Source organism: Bos indicus, chromosome 28 (assembly GCF_029378745.1).
Source record: "Bos indicus isolate NIAB-ARS_2022 breed Sahiwal x Tharparkar chromosome 28, NIAB-ARS_B.indTharparkar_mat_pri_1.0, whole genome shotgun sequence".
NCBI classification, from domain to species: domain Eukaryota; kingdom Metazoa; phylum Chordata; class Mammalia; order Artiodactyla; family Bovidae; genus Bos; species Bos indicus.
Genome location: NC_091787.1, coordinates 26,281,735 through 26,303,351, shown reverse-complemented (window position 1 = coordinate 26,303,351; position 21,617 = coordinate 26,281,735). Strand labels below are relative to the sequence as shown.

The window sequence follows — 21,617 nt, the reverse complement described above, 5'->3', positions numbered from 1 at the left end:
TAGGACAGAGGTCTCAGGCCATTTACCCCTTGGAATTAAACTCGCTGGCAGGGGGGATGCTATTAAGACCCACTCACTAGGCAGCATCCAGTGATATGACAGTGGGAATTAGAGCTCTCGCTCCTGCGCTGGGCTATGATGCTGCTCCTTCAACCACCTAGGAGAGCTGATGATGCCGACATGACAGCCAGGGAGAGAGTAGCTAGGACACTCTAGGCTAGTGAAGACTGAGTTCTTGAGAATGGCTTCCAACTGAGCCTCAGAAATGAGCCTAGGCCTCAGGATTTTAAAGGTGGGGGAATACCCCCAGGAAAGAGGGGGGAAGGGAGCTGTTTCATCCTGGATGAAGGATATCAGGTGGTAGGATCCTTCAGGGCCTCGCTTCTCAGTCAGGGGGCTTCCCTGGTGGCTTAGATGGTAAAGAATCTGCCTGCAGAGTGGGAGACCGGGTTCAATCCCTGGGTTGGGAAGATCCCCTGGAGAAACGAATGGCTACCCACTCCAGCATTCTTGCCTGAAGAATTCCATGGACAGAAGAGCCTGGTGGGCTATAGTCCATGGGGTTGCAGAGTTGGACATGACCGAGCAACTAACACTTTCACTTTTTCACAGGGCCTTGCTTCTCAGTCCTAGGACCACATAATCCTGGGACTGATCTTGCTTATGGCCTAGAAAGTTGTGGTTCTTAACCCCAGCTACCACGTCAGAATCTCCTGGGGGTGATGTTAAACAATACAGATGCCTGGGCCCACCCCAGCCCAATTCAAACAGAGTCTCCAAGAGGGAGTCCTGGGGAATAGCACACTTGAAATCTCCACGTGATTCCAGTGTACAGCCCGCATGGAGAATCTCTTCTGCAGGGTAAATAGGAAGAACTCAGTAGGATGTGCCTGGAAACACAGGTTGCTGCTGTATGAACTAAAACACGGAGGTGAAGCCTAAAAATAGAACTTGAGCTAAGCATCCATATACCTTGTCTATGCAGTGTGTATATATATATGTATATAATTTATTTATTTATTTATTTATTGCTGCATGTGAGCCTTCTCTAATTGTGGTGAGCAGGGGTTATTCTTCATTATGCAGAATGAAGAACATGGTGCATGGGCTTCTCGTTGTGGTGGCTTCTTGTTGCAGAGCATGGGCTCTAAGCTCACAGGCTTCAGTAGTCGAGGCATGTGGGCTCCGCAGTTGCAGTTCCCAAGCTCTAGAGCACAGGCTCAATAGTTGTGGTACATGCTCCAGGGCATGTGGAAGCTTCTGAGACCAGGGATTGAACCTGTGTCCCCTGCACTGGCAGGCGGATTCTTACCCACTATAAGACCAGGGAAATCCCTCTATGCAGGATTAATACTGAGTTATCTTGAGCGGTTTGGAGCAGAGGGCATGAACTGGAGGTTTTGGGGCCGTATGTGGACCACTAACATATTCTATATGGGTTGTAGTATTGCAAATAATTTTGACTTAATATTAGAAAATGAGATATTCCATCAAATGCCAGATGTCTGGCTTCCTTAGAAAAGTTAGAGTATGCAGAAATTCTGGACCCTCACTCCCCTAAGGCAAGTCAGCTGAACTGAGCAGGGATTGGGCCTTTTAAGAAGAGACACACGGTTTCCAGGAACCATAATCCCCACTGCTCCTTACTGTCCCTCTGAAGTCCATGTTAATTGTCTTTTATGAATATTGTTTGCTCTGCTGTTTTCCTAAGCCAGCAAAAGTACTTCTCTGTTCCCTTGTCTCTATCAAAAGCTGAAAAATTAAAGACAGTTGGATCCTTTGTCTTCCCTCTGGCTCTTTATTTGTTTATATTACCTGTTTGGTCTTCATGTCAACCTCTGACTGAATTCCCCAATGTTTACTAGGGTCGTTGGGGCCAGGAAAGTGAACAAGGAGAGGTTTGTGGTTGAGTGGGGGACTGGAAGTCTCTCTAATAGTAAAAAACACTTAATCATTCTGGACACAGCTTAAGACATGGGAAAAGTGTCTGCTAAAGTCATCAGTTACTGTAGTCTGTCAGGCGAAATCAGCTCCTTAAATATTCCCACATTTGATGCAGTAATGAGGTGTAATCATACCTTTTGCTCTTGCTGTTTGGTCACTGTGATTACATTAACCAGACCTTTTAGCCCTGCCAAGCTGGGGCAACTGGGCTTCCTATCGTTCCCCTGCTTTTTTACAGTTTCCTGGAGTGGGAGCTGGCCTTGTGCTCGGGAGAGAGGGAGCCCCAGTAGCTGGGAAAAGCTCTCTTTGCAAGGCTGTGGCCTCAGTAGAGGCTCAGCTTCTGGCCCAGCTGGGCCATTGACTTCATCTGTGAATTCAAGTGACTCACTTTTTTCTCCAGACCCATTAATAAAATGATTACAGGGAATCCTAAAGTTTCCTTCCAGATCTTGAAAAACAAACAATGTGTGCCAACCTCACTGGGGTGTGAGGGAGGGTGGAGCCCAGGGCTCTGGGGAGGGCGGTGACGTGTGCTTCCCTGGAGACAGGTAAGGCAGTGACCAGGCCAGTGGGGTTCCCACTGGAGCTTGGGGCACAGGAATTCACTGAGCCCAGGCCCCACATCTGGAGATGCAGAGGCCTGCCGAGCAGCCCCCACCCTGACCTGGGGCCTTTAGCTGAGATTAGAGAGCTCAGAGAACCGAGACGTGAGTGATCTTAGCCTGCTGGGACAGGAAGATCTGACTTTTTGCAAGCTTTTTGCTGTGGCCAGTGCTTAAGAGCAGAGAGCAGGGGCTCTCTGGAGTCTGCCTGGGAAAGCAGGAGAGAGATGGAGAACACTCCACTGTCCCAGCACTCTCAAGTCCTCTAAGCTCGGCCCCGGTAAAGGGAGATTTTTATTGCCTCAAACGAGCATAATTAGGACTGAGCACAATAAGGCTGTTCTTGGGTTCCCTCTGGTTCTCCAGCTGGGTACTCCTTGGGGTGGGGGTGGGGACTTATCTTATTCAAATCCACAATCCTCCAGAACCTAGGCCAGGCCCAGCCCAGAGGAGGCCCTCAGCAAGAGAATTCGAGCCCACAGTCTAGTCCAGGTGGGAAAGCAAAACCCCATGGAGCTCCGGGATGCTCACAACTTTTGAACCTCGAGTTTTCCAGTGGTCTTTCCAGGGGCCCTGCTCAGCACCTCCTCAGGACCACCAGGCTGGGCTCCTCACACCAGTGCGTAGGGTCCACGATACTTACGGGTAATCCCAGAGGACCTCGGTCTCCTTTTTCTCCCTGGACGCCCTTGTCTCCTTTTGCTCCGTCTAGTCCTGCTTCCCCCTGCAGGGAAGGGAGATGGGCGAGATCACAGAAGAGCATGGCCCAGACAACTCGCCCTCACATTCTAGGGTTCCGGAGACAGGGGTGGATGGTGGGGAGGGGGACAGACAGAGGAGGGAGGAGGTGGAGGTGGCTGATCCAGGGGTGGCTGGCTGGGGACTCCAGGAATCACTGAATTCTTAGCCTGGCTCCGCTCATGTTAGAATCCCTTGTGTCTCTGTAGTAACTTTGAGGTCCCCAAAGGGAAAGGGGATGGCAAGAGAGGAGACAAACTCACATCAGTTCCAGGTCAGGCATTGGCATAGATGACTATTTGCATAGCAGAAAAACTGGGACGCTGGGGATCCTGGCTGGCAAATGCCTGAAATGCCGCCACTGGATCCCTGAGTCTCCCAGACTAATCAGGGAAAGAAACTGTCCCCCGAAGAATGTCAGTGCAGGAGACACAGGCTTCCCCATGCCAGCAGTTTGCAGCCTCTTGTATCCATTTGCGATGTTGGGGGAGGGGGTTTGGAGAATCCCAGGCCAGAGTCCAATGGGCTTGGTTCCAGGAAGGGGTCCCATGTTCTGCCGCCCTCTGTCTCCCACCTATACTTCAGGGTGAGTGAAGGGTCTTGGGTAGGTTACATGGAAAAAGGATCTCATCATTTGCTAAGAATCTAACCTGTCACTCTATAGGGTGGATTGATGGATGGGAAAATTCTAAATCCAAAGCCTGTCCAGCATCAGTGATGGATGTTAATGGGACCGCAGGACTTTATTCTGTCCTAATTCTATCCCATTGGCTAAAGTGTCACATAATTCCATCTAGGGAAGGGGTCAGCTGGTCTGCCTCTGAAGCACTTCCTCGCTTTTCTGTCTTTACCGACAGGGCTCCTTCCTCCACCCCCTCACCCAGCAGCTGCCATGTGACATCATCTTACCTTTGGTCCAGGAACGCCTTGGAGCCCCTGCATTTGGAATCAAAACAAGGCACCTCAGAACTGCATTTCTGGTTAAGTCAATCTCGTTGTCCACAAGTTGGACCGCAAAAGGGCAAGGGCATAGGGTATAAAGCCTGGCCTGGGATCCCCACCTCGGGGAGATAGAAGGGAATGCTAAAGGGGGTCTGCTGGGGCTTTCTGGAGTGAGGCCTGAGCCAGGCTTCCCCAGCCAGGTACTAACTGAGAATCGCTCCGTGGCCCCCACAGCTGACTCCTGAGAAAATACTCAGTGTCATGAAAGGAAGATTCAGAGGGAAACAAGCAAAAGTGAAATAAATTGATATGTGCAAAATGCTTAGCATTGTATCAGGCACATCGTAAGTTTCAATAAATGTTGGTGACTGCCATTATTGCTACTGCTACTACTTGTACCAGTGGCAATGGGGTGACCCATCCTCATGGGGACTGTGAACCCCACAGAGGCAGGCACCAGCATCTATTGGTCCGGGGGGAGGCTTAGGGATCCTCTAGGTATAATGCAGAGGGGTCCCTTTAAAGGTGCCTTATCATCTGTAACTACGGAAGGGCCAACCTAGTGGAGTCAGTTTTAAATGGGTCACTTTCTATTTTAATCCTGCTGGCTGGTTAGTCAGAATAGAAGGAGAAGAACAGAAGTCTGATAGCAAAGGAACGGAGTGACTCTGACTTCTGCAAGGAAGGACCAGAGTCCATGACCAGACCTCGGGGCTGTCAAGCCCGTCAACTCTTTGCAGGAAACCAGGCAACACCCAGGCTCCTTGGTGTCACAGAGATGATGCCTGTTTAAGGTGGGAGGGAAGAGGAGCATGGAGGGGACACGTGGATGTGAAAATCCCTCCGTGGAAATAGACGATGGTTGACCTAAGGCTGAGGCTAAGCCCAGTGACTGCCATGGAGAGGGGACGTTAGGGGCCTAGTCACAGTGAACTGAAACACAGACAAGCCTTCCAACTCACCGGAGGTCCAGGAGGCCCCTCTGGCCCTGGTGGCCCAGGAACCTAGAAGCCAAAGGGAAACGATTAGCCCACCCCCTGTTATACTCTCAGTGGCCCTGCCTTTGCCATAGTCTGGGGTGTGGCTGGAGTTGCAAGGGGGAAGACAGAACCACCAGCACACAGCCTCCCAAACGAAGGCTTAGAACAGGTCAGAAACTCACAACAACTCATTTCCCTACACACAAAAAAACCTAATGCCTCAAAATGTCTATTCTTCTAGACATTTTTGAAAAACCAGAAAATCTGGCAGCCCCAGGCTCTTGTTCTTCAGTTCAGTTCAGTTCAGTCACTCAGTCATGTCCAATTCTTTGCTACCCCATGGACTGCAGCACACCAGGCCTCCCTGTCCATCACCAACTCCTGAAGTTTACTCAAACTCACGTCCATTGAGTCAGTGATGCCATCCAGCCATCTTATCCTCTGCCGTCCCCTTCTCCTCCTGCCTTCAATCTTTCCCAGCATCAGGGTCTTTTCAAATGAGTCAGTTTTTCGCATCAGGTGGCCAAAGTATTGGAGTTTCAGCTTTAGCATCAGTCCTTCCAATGAATATTCAGGACTGATTTCCTTTAGGATGAACTGGTTGGATCTTCTTGCAGTCCAAGGGACTTTCAGTCTTCTCCAACACCACAGTTCAAAAGCACCAATTCTTCGGTGCTCAGCTTTCTTTATAGTCCAACTCTCAGATCCATACATGACCACTAAAAAAACCATAGCCTTGACTAGACAGACCTTTGTTGACAAAGTAATGTCTCTGCTTTTTAATATGCTAGGTTGGTCATCAGAGAAGGCAATGGCACCCCACTCCAGTACTGTTGCCTGGAAAATCCCATGGATGGAGGAGCCTGCTGGGCTCCAGTCCATGGGGTCGCCAAGAGTCGGACACGACTGAGCGACTTCACTTTCACTTTTCACTTTCATGCATTGGAAAAGGAAATGGCAACCCACTCCAGTGTTCTTGCCTGGAGAATCCCAGGGACGGTGGAGCCTGATGGGCTGCCGTCATGGGGTTGCACAGAGTTGGACACGACTGAAGCGACTTAGCAGCAGGTTGGTCATAACTTTTCTTCCGAGAAGTAAGCATCTTTTAATTTTATGGCTGCAGTCACCATCTGCAGTGATTTTGGAGCCCCCCAAAATAAAATCTGACACTGTTTCCCCATCCATCTGTCATGAAGTGATGGGACTGGATGCCATGATCTTAGTTTTCTGAATGTTGAGCTTTAAGCCAACTCTTTCATTTCCCTCTTTTACTTTCGTCAAGAGGCTCTTTATCCTCTGCCATAAGGATGGTGTCATCTGCATATCTGAGATTATTGATATTTCTCCCGGCAATCTTGATTCCAGCTTGTGCTTCATCCAGGCCAGCGTTTCTCATGATGTACTCTGCATATAAGTTAAATAAACAGGGTGACATCATACAGCCTTGATGTACTTCTTTCCTTATTTGGAAGCAGTCTGTTGTTTCATGTCCAGTTCTAACTGTTGCTTCCTGACCTGCATACAGATTTCTCAAGAGGCAGGTCAGGTGCTTTGGTATTCCCATCTCTTGAAGAATTTTCCACAGTTTGTGGTGATCCACACAATCAAAGGCTTTGGCAGAGTCAATAAAGCAGAAATAGATGTTTTTCTGGAACTCTCTCGTTTTTTCAATAATCTAACGGATGTTGGCAATTTGATCTCTGGTTCCTCTGCCTTTTCTAAAACTAGCTTGAACATCTGGAGGTTCACGGTTCACATACCATTGAACCTGTTCTTGTTCTTGCCTGGCAACAATTACCTGAAACTCAAGGAGCGCTTTCCCCACTGGGTGGGGCTTCAGTTCTTCGGTTTACCCCAGTCCTCACCACTCCCTACTGGATTTTGCTATTGTTTTTTTTTTTTTTTTGGCTGTGCCACGCAGCATGTGCGATCTCCCTGACTAGGGAGTATACCTCTGCCTCCCGCACTGCAAGTGCAGAGTCTTAACCACTGCACCACCAGGGAAGTCCCTCTCTATTGTTTTGAACCCAGACCTTTTGTATTCATTTGTTCATGCTTGGTCCTGGCTGGGGTTTGAGTTTGAGACCTTTAGCTTAAAGAAACAGAGATTGGTTATCTGGAATGGAAGGAGACTGAGATGCTTCTCAAGAATATTCCTAAAGCTCTCCAGGTTGGTAACAGACAGCAGGGGGAATGTGGGTCTCTATTTCCTTTGAAGGTAGGTTAAAGTAGAAGAGATTTGGACTGGAGAGTGAAGATGAAGGAACCCTGGGAGGTCTTCCTCTCAGAGGAGGATGCTGTGACGGGTAGGTTCTGTCTCCGGTGAAGATGGACATCCATTTGTCCACGGTCAGTTACCCAAGAGGCTGGGAGGAGACCTGCCTGCTCTTTTCTGAGTGGGTCCCCCACTTCAGCTTCTGGACTCTCCTTGGACACCTCACCTTTCCAGGGACAGAATCCCCTGGAGTGTGGCCAGCATGGGGACTCCCTGCCAGGTGACCACAAAGGGAGCCCCTGCACTTGGCAGACAGGGAACTCCTGTTGTCCCTTGGCCATGTGGAGCTTTTAGCTTCACAATACTATAGTCACCTTGTAGGGAATGCAATCTTTGCAAACTCTACCTTCTTAAAAAAAAAATGTTTACTACTTTTTTTTCTTAGTATAAACAAGTAAATCATATATCCTGATGGGAGTACAGTTTATACAAATCATGCATATACTAAAATTCATAAAAGTCAATTTTACTATGTGATAATTTAAAGTATTAAAAATTTTAAAGGAATACAAATTCATTAACATAGTAAATTAAAAAGAATGTATACTTATGGCTGATTCATGTTGAAGTTTGACAGAAAACAACAAAATTCTGTAAAGCAATTATCTTTCAGTTAAAAATAAATTAAAAAAATAAATTAATTGAAAAAGAGAATTGAAAGAAGGAAAAAGCATAAATATCTCTGAGTAATGCTAATATTTTGCTTTATTTTCTTCTACACTCTCTTGATACATAAAATGTATTTAAATGTGTATCTATGCTTATGATGATATTATATATATATATATATATATATATATATATATATATATATATGTATATATTCAGCTCTTCACTGAATGGAATAAAAATGAGTTCCTACTAGCCGGGGCTTGGAGCAGGACTTGGCATAAGAAAAACTCTCCAACATGGGGACTATTATTACCATTAGTATTGTTGCGGTAAGTTATTTAATCATTTCCTCCTTGTTAGAAATGCAGGCTGTTTCCAATTTGTACTTTAAATACATCTGGAAGGAACATTTTTGCATATTATGTGTTTCCTGAATTTCAGAGCATTTCCTTAGGAGGCTATCCAAATAAATAACACACGTGTTCTATAATCAAGTCTGGGTTACTAAATGCTGGCGGGGCTTGGTGACACTGAAGGGTGACTGAGGCGACTTCTCTGGGGACTGAGAAGGTTTGGGGGTCTCTGCAGTGGTGTTGGGGTGGCGCAGGCTCTCCTAACAAATAGCCTCTCCCTCATGCATCCTTGATTTCTCTTGCTTTCCTGGCTCTTTCCTTGAGCCTGATCCCTTCCTGTCTTACGAGAAGGTGGCTTCCATCCTACCTCTCACTCCACAGCTCTCTCCTTTCCCCTTCACCACCACACTTCTCATACGAATACTGTCTCTCTCTGGAAACCCTACCTCTGGAGCTTCTGGGCAAACTCCTACAGACGCTGCTCCAAAGACCCATCCTCCGGGGTGCTCACCCGACTCTCTGAGCTGCTGCCATTCTAGTGCCCACAAATGGAGATTGTTTGCTGCACAGGGGCGGTCTGTTTACTTCCTGTCTCCAGGCTCTAGTACTGGGAATGGAGCCTGGCAGGTGCCATGTGAATGCCACTGAGGGACTTGACCAGTGGAGCGAACTTCACAACGATCCTGAAGTGCTCAGGAAATCTTGTTTCCTGCCCTCTTCCTGTGCCAGGCAGTCGTGAGTTTCATTCTAGAGCACGGCAATGCTGTGCCCACTGGAGGCTGTGGTGTGATGAGGTTCCTGTCACAAGCCCCGTGACACAAGCTGCAGAGCAGGCACAACCTACCTCCATTCCTGGGTCACCCTTCTCCCCTGGTTCTCCTTTCTCTCCCTGTGGACACAAAACAACACGGCGTGGATGCCAGCACTCGGGGAGTCCGGGATAGTCACCCTCAAATCTGTGACGAACCAGACTGGGACTAGGCTGTGTCCAGGTGTCTGCAAGGATCACCTGGGAAGCTATGGCGGGTAACAGGCCTGAGGATGAAGACCGGGACCGGGGGCCTGTGACCACCGGCTTCCTGAATCTGAGGTCCTATTAACAGCACATGGGAGGAGAGGCTGATATTCTGCATGGATCCGACAGGGTAGAGACCCTAGCATAGACCTGGGACTTGTTTCTAACCAACAGAATACGGCCTGTGGCAAAGGCGATGGTCTGTCTCTCTTGTGATTATGTTATAAGCTCAGGTACAAATTATATAGATGTTATACAACTGATAGGTTAAGACTATGTTACAAGTATGTCTCACACACACACACACACACCTCTGTCTTGCTTGCGTGCACTGACACACTCCTGCTGGCCTTGGCCTTGAAGAAGCAAGCTATTGTAATGTGATCTGCCTGCTATGAGAAAGGCTGTGTGGTTGGGACATGTAGGTGACCTGTAGGAGCTGGGGGACTCAGTCCTACTATAGAAAGGACTGAATTATGCCAACGGCAGTGAGCTCAGAAGAGGACCCCAGCGCTAAATGGGAATGCAGCTGATGGCAACCTGACTGCAGCCTTGAGAAGCACTGGGCGGAGGCCCCGTGCCTGGACTCCTGACCCATGGAAACTGCCTTAACACATGTGTGTTGTTTTAAGCCACTGAGTTTGTGGGGACTTGCTATGCAGCTACCGAAAGCAAACATGGTTCCAGAAGCAGAGCCAGGCCCACAGCGTGTTGATGGGGGACGCTCACACCACATAGGGAGCACTCCCTCCAGTTTGGAGGGGACATGGCAGGAGGCCACCAGCTGCCTGCCTGTCCCAGTTGAGTGGGCAGTCAGTGGCCTCTGAGGGCCCCTGCACTGGGTCAGAGGTGAGACTGGTTGACCTCTGAGATTCTTTCTACTTCTAAGAGGAGAATTCCTCCAAGTCCAAGGTTCTGGCACCTTTGAACTCTGTTGGCCCCTGGAGAGGGAGGCCATCATGTTGTGAGCAGAGGGAGCTGGAACCCCTGTTGACACCCGTCTGCACCTCAGGGAGCAGCTGCTCATCCAGTGGACCCTCCCGTCCCCAGGCTGGGATGGCAGATGAGGTCAGTGCAGCCTCATCACACCAGGCACCTGCTGGGCAGGTGACCGCAGTCAGGACACCCCACTTGCTTGCCCTCGTCAGCAGAGGTCTGCTGACAACCGTGATGCTCAGTCCCTTCGCCTTACTATAAATCCTGGGAGCCCGATTGGGCCAGGAAGTCCAGTCGCTCCGGGTCTCCCTTGGTCACCTGGTTCTCCTTTCTCCCCAGTTGGGCCGTCTAGACCCTATGGATTGACAAAGATCTCTGTTAATCAAGGGCCAGGTCGTCACACTGAGGTCTGCGGACAAGCTGCGGCCTGCACGTGGGACCCCCTTCCCCCGAGAGCGGATGTCTAGGGTGCCGTCCATTTCTCAGAAGGAAGCTGTGAGGCCCAAAGAAGGTTCCTAGGTCAAACCTAGCTGGCCTGGGCAAGGTTCCTTGTTTGTACCTCTCCTGGGTCTAGGGCTTCTGTATGCTGTCCCAAGAGACAGTTTTACACCCACAACTTTATCTTCCCAACAACCCAGGGAGGTATCCAGGGATGGCATTATCATCCCCATTTTACAGATGAGGAAACTGAGGCTCTGCCAGGCTCAGTGACTTTCCTGCGAATGGGAGGTGACAGAGCAGGACCCAGGTCTCTTGAGGCAGGAAACTAGCTTTCATAAAGTAAGGCTGGAGGAGAAAGCAGGTGAGCCCCTGTGCCCGGCTCCCAACCCTGTTTCCAGCTGCACCTGGCACAGTACACAGCTGTATCATGCTAGGTGGGCCCTGGCGCTCACCGGTGGTCCCGGCTGCCCCGTCTCCCCTTTCTCCCCCTTCTCTCCTGGGCTCCCCGGGAGGCCGTCTTCTCCCTTCATTCCTGCAGGCCCAGGCTTTCCTGGGGGGCCTTGGGGACCAGGAGGGCCCACATCTCCTGGTTTGCCTCGAGGTCCCTCGAGAAAAGATCAACAACACATATTAGATACACTCATGGAGGATCGAGGGGAAGAACATGAAAGAAAGGGGTGCTGGGGCCCCAGAGGACTTGGCTCTTTGGTGCTTTATGGGACCAGGCAGAGAGTCTGTGCAGTTGCCTGTGGCAATCTGAGGGGCCTTGGCCACCAGCCCTGGCCCATCCCAGCGTGGGTCTGCCTGGCTCCTCCTGGGGCCAGTAGTGGGCATCGGGGGGCTTCTGCAGGCGGGTCCCCCCTCCTCTCTCCTCCCTTCCTCACAAGGTGTGCACCCGGGCTCCCTCCAGAGCCTTCTGCACCCTCACCACCAGGGCAAAGACTATCTTTAGAGGTTTGTCTGGGCGTGTCCTTACCTTTTCCCCATCGAGTCCGGGAGGGCCTGGCAGTCCAATCTCCCCCTGCAGCCAGAACAACCCAAGGTCACTCTCGGACCAGAGGAGAACAGTATCTCTTATTAACATAGCACTTGCTGCATCAGGTGTCCTCAGCACAGGTGGAAGGTATGTACTTTTATTGACTCTGTTTTATAGGCGAGGACCCCAGTGCAGAGTTGTGAGCCCAAGGCCTGTGGTTAATACACAGTGGATCCCGGTTTGATTCCTAGGTAGGGAAGATCCCCTGGAGAAGGATAGTTTACCCACTCCAGTATTCTTGGGCTTTCCTCATGGCTCAGATGGTAAAGAATCCACCTGCTATGTGGGAGACCTGGGTTCAATCCCTGGGTTGGGAAGATCCCCTGGAGAAGGGCGTGGCAACCCACTCCAGGATTCTTGCCTGGAGAATCCCCATGGACAGAGGAGCCTGGCCGGCTATAGTCCATGGGGTCGCAAAGAGTCGGACATGACTGAGTGACTAAGCACAGCACAGCAAATAACCAGCTGCACCACCAAAGCAAGCTGAGAGGAAAGAGCAGCGAATTCCTCCTGGTAGATCAGGTAAGGCTTCAGGGAGGAGGTGGCAGCCTTCGAGGTGGGATTGAAATATGAGGACTTTGAAAGGTACGGGAGACAAGAAGGGACTTTAGGGCAGAAGGCCTCATGAGTAGAAGACAGAAGGACAAATGAGCATGGCTTTCTGAGAAAAGCCACAGGGATGAGGGCAGAGGATAAAAGGACGCAGGAATGGAGGGAGGCATGAGGCTGGAGAGGGGCTCAAGGGCTACGTGCTCTGATGGTGGGTTGGGTCCCTGCTGTGGGTCCAGCTAGGGCAGGAGCTTGTCTGGACCCAGGCCTCGCCGAAACAGAGGGGCCTGTGAATTACAGGAGCCTGAGACAGACATTGAGGGGAGAATTGCAGAGTTGAGGGTGTGGGAGGGATGGTGGGCAGGCGGCGCCTTGGAGCTTGGGGAGAATTACAGGCTGGAGTGGCGTGGTGGCCCTGGGAACATGAGAAAGACACAGATAGGGGCAGCCGGGGGTCCCGTGCTCAGAGATGCACGCGGGGCTTCTGCAGGGTCTCATCTGCCTTGTCAAGACAGTGTTACCTTCTCGCCTGGGATCCCTGGAGCTCCGGGTGGGCCGATCTGCCCAGGAAGACCAGGGGGCCCCTAGGAAAGGAAAGAGAGACCCGTGGGAGAATGTTACGACTGAGGAGGGATGGCCTATCTCCAGGGAGGTGTATGTGGAGTCTGATTATTTCCAAACATTTCATCAGCAGTAGGAAGACTTTTTTTTTGCAAAGAAAATAACAAGGAGACTCCACAGTGTAAGGCAGGTAAGCTCTGAGTGTGTTTAGGCTAAAGACAGGGGTGGGGATCCTAAAGCCACACCTATCAGCCTCTTCCTCCCCTTCCCACTACACCCTGGGGGATCCTTGGGTTCCTAGAAGACAAATCTGATCTTCCCTGACAGTGATTTTAAAATGTCTCTGGGAAACAACCCAAATGTCCATCAGCAGGTGAATGTCTGGTACATTCACACAGTGGAATACTATACGGCAGTGAAAAAGAACCAAGCACCGCCCAGGCCATGCCAGAAAAGAAACTCTGACACGTGATGCGGAGCAAAAGAAGCCAGATGCAGATGCTGACATACTGACTGACTCCATTCACAAGAAACTCCAGAACTGAAGACAGATCTAAGCTGTGGTGACAGAAAGCAGATCAGTGGGGTAAGTGTGAGATTGACTCTTGAGTCTCATGAAGGAATTTTCTGGAGTGATTGAGGTGGTGGATACCAGGCTATATACATTTATCAAAACTCAACAAATTCTATACCTAAAGTGGGTACATTTTATTGTATGTACAGTTAATTCAAGGTTGATTTTAAAAATTAAAAAAAACTTTTCCATGAAAGTTTTGTTTCAAATAGCTATTTCAAATAATATATTTTAATGTTTGCAAATGAAGCTCACTGATTCCAGAACCATTTGGTTAATACCAATCTCTGGGATTGAGGCATCGTATGACTGGTGCTTAATTCTGGATTTGTATCATCTCTAAATGTGTTCTCTGGCATATGGCCACTAAAAAATATTGACTGACATAAAATGTGAGTAGTTTAAGAATTTCTTGATCTCTCCTCTTTTCTCTGACTTGGAAGTTAAAGCAGGTGGTGATCATTTTAACTGCAGATATTCACCGAGGGCCTATCACTGGTGGGCACCCATGCAGGATCCAGGCTTAGAATACACTGGTTTTCCAGATGCAAATAATGAAATTGATTTCCAGGAAAGGTGGAGGATTGCTGCTGATTTTTTAGGATTATACTTTATTAGTGAAAGGTTGGGTAAAAGGAGAAACATAGAAATATCTTCCTCCATACCACTATTTTTTCGATGCTGCTGCAGAGAGAACCCAGCATTTATCTTTTGACAAGAGCACCCTGCTGAGTTGGTGAAGAGCCACTCTCTAAACTTCTGGAGGGGAGACCTCCAGGCTTGTCTTTCATGTTGCCCACTCCCAGCCCTCAGCCCAGCACCCGGGGGGAATCAAGGGACGAGGACTCACCATCAAGGCCAGTGTCCGGATCTCCTAAAAATCAACACCACATGATCAGTTGAAGAGCAAATCAAGAGCCACCTGGAAGGTCCCTCAAAACAGTCCTTGAAGTGTGGGCGCTGGGCCCCTTGAAGGAGCACCACAGAGGTAGACCCTCTCGAGGACTCTGTGCCTCCCAGACTCACCCCACCCTCACCTCTCCCAGAGGGTCATAATCACTGGACAGAGAGCACCCCACGAGCACCAAATGCTGTCCACAACAGAGTCAGACATGCCTTAAAGGGGACTGCAAGCTGTCCCTTTACCAGAGAGGGAAGAAAGAAGCATGTCTTCTAATTGCTGACCGGGACCCTCCCTTCATCTCCCCTCTTCTTCTAAGACCCAGATTTAAGGCTCTGATGTACCTCCATTTAAAAAGATGTACCTCCCTTTAAACACAGTAGAGAAAAACACGGAGCTACTTGAAAATAAATTAGAGGGACAATTGTTGGCATTAAAAAAAATCTGTACACCTTGAAAATGGATTCACATGGGTACAAGGATTCCTTTAAAGGAGCGGTTCTCAATCTGGGGTGATTTTGTCCCCCTGGGGACATTCGGCAGTGTGCAGAGACATACTTTGTTTTTTTATAGCTGGGAGGCAATGACATAGGTGCCATCTATTGGAATCTAGCGGGTTGAAACCTGGAATGCTGCTGAACATCCTCTGGCACACGGGACAGCCTTCCCACAACCAAGATTGCTGCTGCTGCTAAGTCGCTTCAGTCGTGTCCAACTCTGTGAGACCCCATAGACGGCAGCCCACCAGGCTCCCCCATCCCTGGGATTCTCCAGGCAAGAACACTGGAGTGGGTTGCCATTTCCTTCTCCAATGCATAAAAGTGAAAAGTGAAAGTGAAGTTGCTTAGTCGTGTCCGACTCTTCATGACCTCATGGACTGCAGCCTACCAGGCTACTCCGCCCATGAGATTTTCCAGGCAAGAGTACTGGAGTGGGGGTGCCATTGCCTTCTCCGACAACCAAGATTAACCAGCCCCAAATGTCAGTAACGCCCCACTTAAAAAAAAACATTTATGGCATGAGGGATCTTAGTTCCCCAACCAAGGACTGAACCCAGGCTCCCTACAGCAGAAGCATGGAGTCTCAACCACTGGACCACCAGGGAAGCCCCAAGAACCCCACTTTTAAAGGAGGGTACCGTATGAACCTGAACTATTACATTGACACAAAGGTAGATGGGTTCCAGGAAGACAAGTCCTACCAAGTGGGGGGGGAGTTTGTGTGCCAAAGAAATGGGAGTCCCAGAACCCCAAGTGGGCCAGCACCCCACAGGTGCCAGGATGCTCCACTTACGACTCTCAGTGACCCAGAGCTGGGCCACTTGGATTTCAAATGAGGGGGCTGTGTGTCTGGGGGATAATGGGGGGTGCCGAAGGAGAGAAGACAAGGGAGCTCCCTGGAAGCTCTGCCTAGTGGCCAGGCCTTGGAGTGTTAGAGCTCAGATCGCCCAGCAGGCCTGGGGCCCAGCCTCAAGGCCCACAGGTAACCCCAGATCTCTGTCTCTGGGTGGCCCCACTTACCTGGAGAGCCTCGTTGATGTTGCCGTTGTAGTCCACCATCTCTCCTTTCCCAGTTTCGCCCTTGGAGCCCTAGGAGACAAATGACACCTGTACCCAGAGCCTGGACCAGCGGGGACCTCAGGACAGGCACCTCCTCTTCCTGCCAAATGGGATCAGAGCTGACACTGGCTGCACAGGTGGATCCAGAGCTGCTGGCGGTGGCTCCCGGGGCTCCAGACACGCCCAGAGGATGCTCCGGGAATCCAGAACTAGTGGAGAAGCCTAGACTAGACAGACCTGGGGGACGCTGAGTCTGATTGTGGCTGCAATGTCAGACACCCTAGCCAGACAACCCAGCCGGCCAGGCTGCTCTTCGTGGAGAGCCCCAGACAAGCCACTTCACACCATGACCCCAGGGAGCTGGGATGGGGTGCCCTGATTCTCTGGATGAGAGATGCACGTACCTTGGGGCCAGTAGGTCCCTGTTCTCCAGCTGGTCCAGGCTCCCCCTGTTGCAGGACAAAATTGAAGTGAAATAGGCATAAAGTGAGCACAGAGAATCTGATGTCCCCAGATGGTCTGTGTGTTGGGGCCCTGGAGGGGCCAGGAGGCTCAGCTCAGCCCAGGCCAGAAGGGCGCAGGGCTCCAGCTCATGCAGGGTCCTCCCTTTGGGAAGTGCTTCCACCAGCCCGCATGCCTCTCTCCCTCTGAGCTCCCTTCAGCTTCACACTGGAAGGTCTTATTTCTGTCCTGCGTTAGCTGTTGGTGATTCTATCCTTGTTTTTCTGGGCACCTCTCTTTAGTCCCCTAAGTCAGCCACCTCCTTGGGTGCAGAGACCAGACTCTCTGCCCCTCTGTTCCCATCCCACTCAAGGAGCAAGGGTTCAGAAACTTTGTGCCGATTGCCTGGGTGGTCGCCAATCGCCGTGGAGAGCCCCAGCGGTTCCTGTCTGCTGGTGGAAGACCCAAACTGTGGGAGGAAACGTGGGGGGCCAGGGTGAGGGATTAGAAACACCCTGCCTCCTGGAGCAGGTTGGGTGGGGGAGGATTTGTACTTGTTGGAAACAGGACAGAACCGTGGGGAATAAATGAAAGGTGGTGTAAGTTGTGAAAAGTGAAGCACAGTTCCATACTTGAGCTGGGAAAATGTGAACACTGAACACAGCTTTAAAAAGGAAGACAGAAAGTAAAAACAAAGGGAAAACAAACCCTTTAATATAATTCAACTTCTGCTGACCCTTCAGTTGGTCAGCTCAGGGAGCGTCACCTCCAGATAGCAGCCGGCACCTCCCCGCACCCACAGTCTTGCAGTGCCCACAACAACACCATGCTGACCTGTGCCCAGAAGGAGCTGGAGAGAATGGAGCCCGCCTTTACCAGCGGTTGGAAAATAGTAGATGCGGGGACTCTGGGTCACTGCATTCCCCAGGCCTCCCTGTGCCTGGCCGCCATCTCAGAGGAAGTTCCCCAAAGCCCAAGGTGACCACAAGAGACGGCAGGCAGGAGTCATGGCTGTCAGCCCTGTGTCTGGGGGCTCAGTGGCAGGGACGGCCAAGACTCTCTCTCCCTCTGAGCTCCCAAGCTGACCCTCATCCTGCTCTTAGATCGAGGCCCTCTGTACCTTGTCTCCTTGCTCTCCTGGGGGGCCTGGCTGGCCATCTGCTCCAGCTTCCCCCTGGGCAACAGGAGAGAGATGGGATGAGGACACACAGGGGGCAAGAGATGGTCCAGCCATTCATGTTGTAGCAAGTGTCTCTGGGCTCTGTCTCTTTGCTCATATCTACTAACTCCCCCTATTCCACCTGTCTGACTTCCCCACCCTTGGGCCCTGCCCAGGCCCACCTCCTCCAAGCAGCCCTCCTGATCTATTCCTTTCTCCCTCTGAGTTCTGTGCTGCCAGGCTCTCCTCGGTTCTTAGTCAACACACACGTGTCCAGCTTGTTGAGGCCCCTAACTATGGACCCTCATGAACTTCTGGCTGGAGGAGGCAGGTCATTTTGGAGCCTGGAACACTTACCTCACCAGGTTCTGCCTGGGAGGCAGAGGTGAGTGGGAAGGGCCTAGGTATGTGGGGAGGGGGCCCCAGGAGGCCTAGGACCGGAGGAGCAGGGAGAGGCAGGAGTCTCTGTGGCTGATTCAATGTCCAGGCTACGGGCCTTTCTGATTATCCAAAGACCTGGCAGCCACTGGTCCTTGACTCAGTTACATCACAGCCATTTGAGTCAATGGTTCCTACTTCCATCTGCCCCAGAGAGGCCATCTCTTTTGGAGGGTCAAGGTCACTGCTTGGAAGTAGGAGCTCAGTCCCAGGAGCTCGGACCTTCTAGAATCCACTGGAACAACCAGTGTTTAGAACCCACTAAACAACATTTAGGGGAGGAGAGAAGGCAAGGTGCCCAGGATACAGAGTGCCCCAAATGGACTAGGGATAAGGACCACAGGCACTTGGATTGAGCACTGATCCCAGGGAAATACTCACCTTTGGCCCTGGGGGTCCAGGAGGCCCTGGGAGACCGGGCTCCCCTCTGCCTCCTTCAATGGAGTTGCCAGCATCGCCTTTTTCTCCCTGGGGGTGGAAGGTAGAGTTACCATCACTAACTTCGAGGGAGGTGGTTGGTCTCTGTCTTTTCTCCCCTCATAGTTCAAAGGACTGAAGACAGCAGCCTGCCCCTTGGTCTGTGCTGAATGTTGGGGAACTGTGGGCTCCAGCAGTTGTGTGGTCCTCCAGCCCCAACTGTGGGCTGGGGACCAGAGGTGTTCAGAAGCCTGGCTATGGGGTGTGAGGAGAGAATGGAACTGGTTACTAAAGTGGAACAGGTGTAAGCTAGAACAAGAACCCCATCAGGACCAGAATCGAGGTTTCTCAAAGTGTGTTTCAGGGAGCACTCCTTCAGCAGGTTGGGAATCTTCAGAATGTGACAAAAAGGGGTCTGGTGGCCAAGCAATGTCGGAAAGGCAAAATGAAATGAAGCTTTCCAGGCTCCTTCACCATGGGGTGCCGGGAGCCTCTTGGACAGGCCAAGGTGCTTATGACTCTCTGAGGAGCCTGCTTTATTTATTTAAAAAGTTTTTTATTGGCGTATGGCTGACTTGTATCAGTTCAGGTATACAGTAAAGTGACTCAGTTATATATACATACACATGTACTTATGTACATACATCCACTCTTTTTCAGATTCTTTTCCCATATAGACCATTACAGAGCATTGAGTAGAATTCTGAGGGTGCTGTTGTATACAGCCAAACTTATTTGACTTCTTTTTTTTTTTTAATGGAATGTCTATGGAGCTCACGTACTGTAGACTACATTTTCAGACCTGGTGGAGAGAAATCAGACCAAGTCATAGCTAGTACATTCTTTGAATTTGGGGCTTTCTGGGGACAGTCAGGACCTCCCATGCAGTTTCTCGTGCTTCTGTCCCCCAAGACAGAATCCGGCTGTGTTCCCACTGCTCTTCCCCAATCTGGGAGGGACCCCTGTAATGCCGGGGCCCGTGTGAATGTGCAGGGTGGGAAATGTGGGTGGGGATGGACGCTGGACCTCTACACAGAACCCACCATTCAGAGCTGGTTGCTACCCACCTTCTGCCCCAAGAGGCCGAGTGGCCCGGGGGACCCCGCAGCCCCCTTCTCACCCTGTGGAGGAAATGCAGACAGTTTGGGTTAGGAACTATTTCTCTAGTATGTTGGCGAAGACACCAGCCCTCCAACGTAGGGTCTTGACTTTCTTCTCTCCTGCCTCCCTGCCCTTACCTGGGCTGTTCTCTGAAGGACTCACTTCCTGCTGGACCCTATCCGGGACCTGACTCCTTCCTTGGGACACTTCCCACTGGTATCATTGTCCTCCCAGTCCAGTCCTGTGTGGGCAGGGCCCTTGGCACTTATCGAGGGAGAGGAGCCAAGAGCATTGAGTCCCTTTAGGGGGGTCTCCTAGGGAGATATGAGCCATTCAGAATGCCAATATTTGGCATTATTTTTTAAAAACTGCTTTGCTGTTTTTCATGTTTGTAACGTCTAGCAATTAGATGCTCCTGGTCTTTAGGGAGAACTTTCTGCCCACCTCCCTGCCTCTAGGGAGGACAAAACCCATCATACCAGAACTTCTCCTTTGGAGGAATATTTTGAGAAGTGTACCTCAGGTTAAATTGTGTCTCATGAAATTCATATGCTGGAGTCCTAACTCCAAGTATCTCAGAATGTGACCTTACTTGGCAATTGGACCACTAGAGATGTAATTAGCTAAATTATGAGGTCACCCTGGAGTCGGGTGGGCCCCTAATCCAGTATGATCAGTGTCCTTATAAAGAAAAGGGAACTTTGAACACAGACATGCATACGGGGAGAACACCATGTGAAGACAAAGGCAGAGACTGGGGTGATGCTTCAACAAGCCGAGGAAGACCAGGAATGCCAGCAAACTACTGGGAACTAGGAGAGAGGCACGGGACACCCTGCAGAAGGGTGTCCAACCCTGCTGACACCTGATCTCGGACTTCCGGCCTCAGCACCGTGGGCCAATCAGTGTTCACTGTTGAAGCCACCCAGTCAGCGGTCCTGTGTTAGGGCAGCCCTAGTAAACAAGCAAAAGTCACTCAGTTGTGTCTGACTCTTTGTGACCCCATGGACTATACAGTCCACGGAATTCTCCAGGCCAAAATATTGGAGTGGGTAGCCATTCCCTTCTCTGGGGGATCTTCCCAACCCAGGGATCGAACCCAGGTCTCCCACATTGCAGGTGGATTCTTGACCATCTTTATCATCTGAGCCACCAGGGAAGACCAAGAATATTGGAGTGCGTAGCTTATCCCTTCTCCAGTGGATCTTCCTGACCCAGGTATTGAACCGGGGTCTCCTGTTTTGCAGGCGGATTCTTTACCAGCTGAGCTACCAGGGAAGCCCAGTAAACAAGTACCCTTCTCTATTCTACCACCAAAGAATACTTTTTCTTGCCCTTCATTTAGGTCCCAGAGCCCCGCTCTCATTGCAGAGATGAAGGGTCTCTGTGACTGTGGACGACCCCCTCAGGGCAGCACCCAGCTCTCCTGATGCTCCTCCTTCTGTGTCACAAAGACTTCACTTGGATTCACAGCGTCCTGTATCAGGAGGGCCCCTCGAGAGTGCCCCTCCAGGCCAGCATGAGAAGCTCCACTTGCTATAGTCCAATGGTGGTTCTCATATGTAATAATATACACTGAGGGCCCTGGGCTCATAATTCACTCAGATGCCTCAACGAACTTTTCAGCGGTCAACACAAAGGGTGTTGCATCAGGTCTTTAGGTGTCATCCCCTTGCCACCTGCCCTGGGGTAGAAATGTGAATGACAAGAGGAGGGCATGGCAGCCCACTCCAGTATTCTTGCCTGGAGAATCCCCATGGACAGAGGAGCCTGGCGGGCTGCAATCCATGGGGTTGCAAAGAGCTGGACATGACTGAGCTACTAAGCACACACACAAGGGAGGGGAGGAGGGCCAGGTAAAAGCCCCAGTGATGAGGGGGACATGAATCCTAAGGCCCCAGCTCGCCCTGTGGTGCCTGCGGCTTTAGCGGGGGCATACCCCTGTCTGAGGCGGGGGTAGTCTGAGGGGAAGGGTGTGGGGCTGCCCTGCTGAGGTCCTGGGGGATGGGAGCAGGGGCAGGGAGGACCTCCCTTCCTTCTGCT

General features: G+C 50.8%; 1 protein-coding gene across 8 annotated transcripts in view; it reads right to left on the bottom strand.

The window, feature by feature from the left end:
- Positions 1 to 21,617, bottom strand: part of LOC109553917 (collagen alpha-1(XIII) chain) — an 83,266-nt gene that overhangs the window by 18,219 nt on the left and 43,430 nt on the right. For 7 of the 8 annotated variants that reach the window (XM_070782193.1, XM_070782192.1, XM_019954223.2 and 4 more), the window contains 14 exons: positions 19,541 to 19,594; positions 18,438 to 18,524; positions 17,580 to 17,633; positions 16,423 to 16,467; positions 15,980 to 16,048; positions 14,409 to 14,432; positions 12,945 to 13,007; positions 11,815 to 11,859; positions 11,291 to 11,443; positions 10,654 to 10,752; positions 9,291 to 9,335; positions 5,189 to 5,230; positions 4,194 to 4,220; positions 3,190 to 3,270 (listed from right to left, as the gene is read on the bottom strand). In XM_070782193.1, the coding sequence (XP_070638294.1) occupies positions 3,190 to 3,270; positions 4,194 to 4,220; positions 5,189 to 5,230; positions 9,291 to 9,335; positions 10,654 to 10,752; positions 11,291 to 11,443; positions 11,815 to 11,859; positions 12,945 to 13,007; positions 14,409 to 14,432; positions 15,980 to 16,048; positions 16,423 to 16,467; positions 17,580 to 17,633; positions 18,438 to 18,524; positions 19,541 to 19,594 (888 nt within the window). The remainder of the gene's footprint in view (positions 1 to 3,189; positions 3,271 to 4,193; positions 4,221 to 5,188; positions 5,231 to 9,290; positions 9,336 to 10,653; positions 10,753 to 11,290; positions 11,444 to 11,814; positions 11,860 to 12,944; positions 13,008 to 14,408; positions 14,433 to 15,979; positions 16,049 to 16,422; positions 16,468 to 17,579; positions 17,634 to 18,437; positions 18,525 to 19,540; positions 19,595 to 21,617) is intronic. The other variant, XM_070782195.1, reaches the window with a different exon arrangement.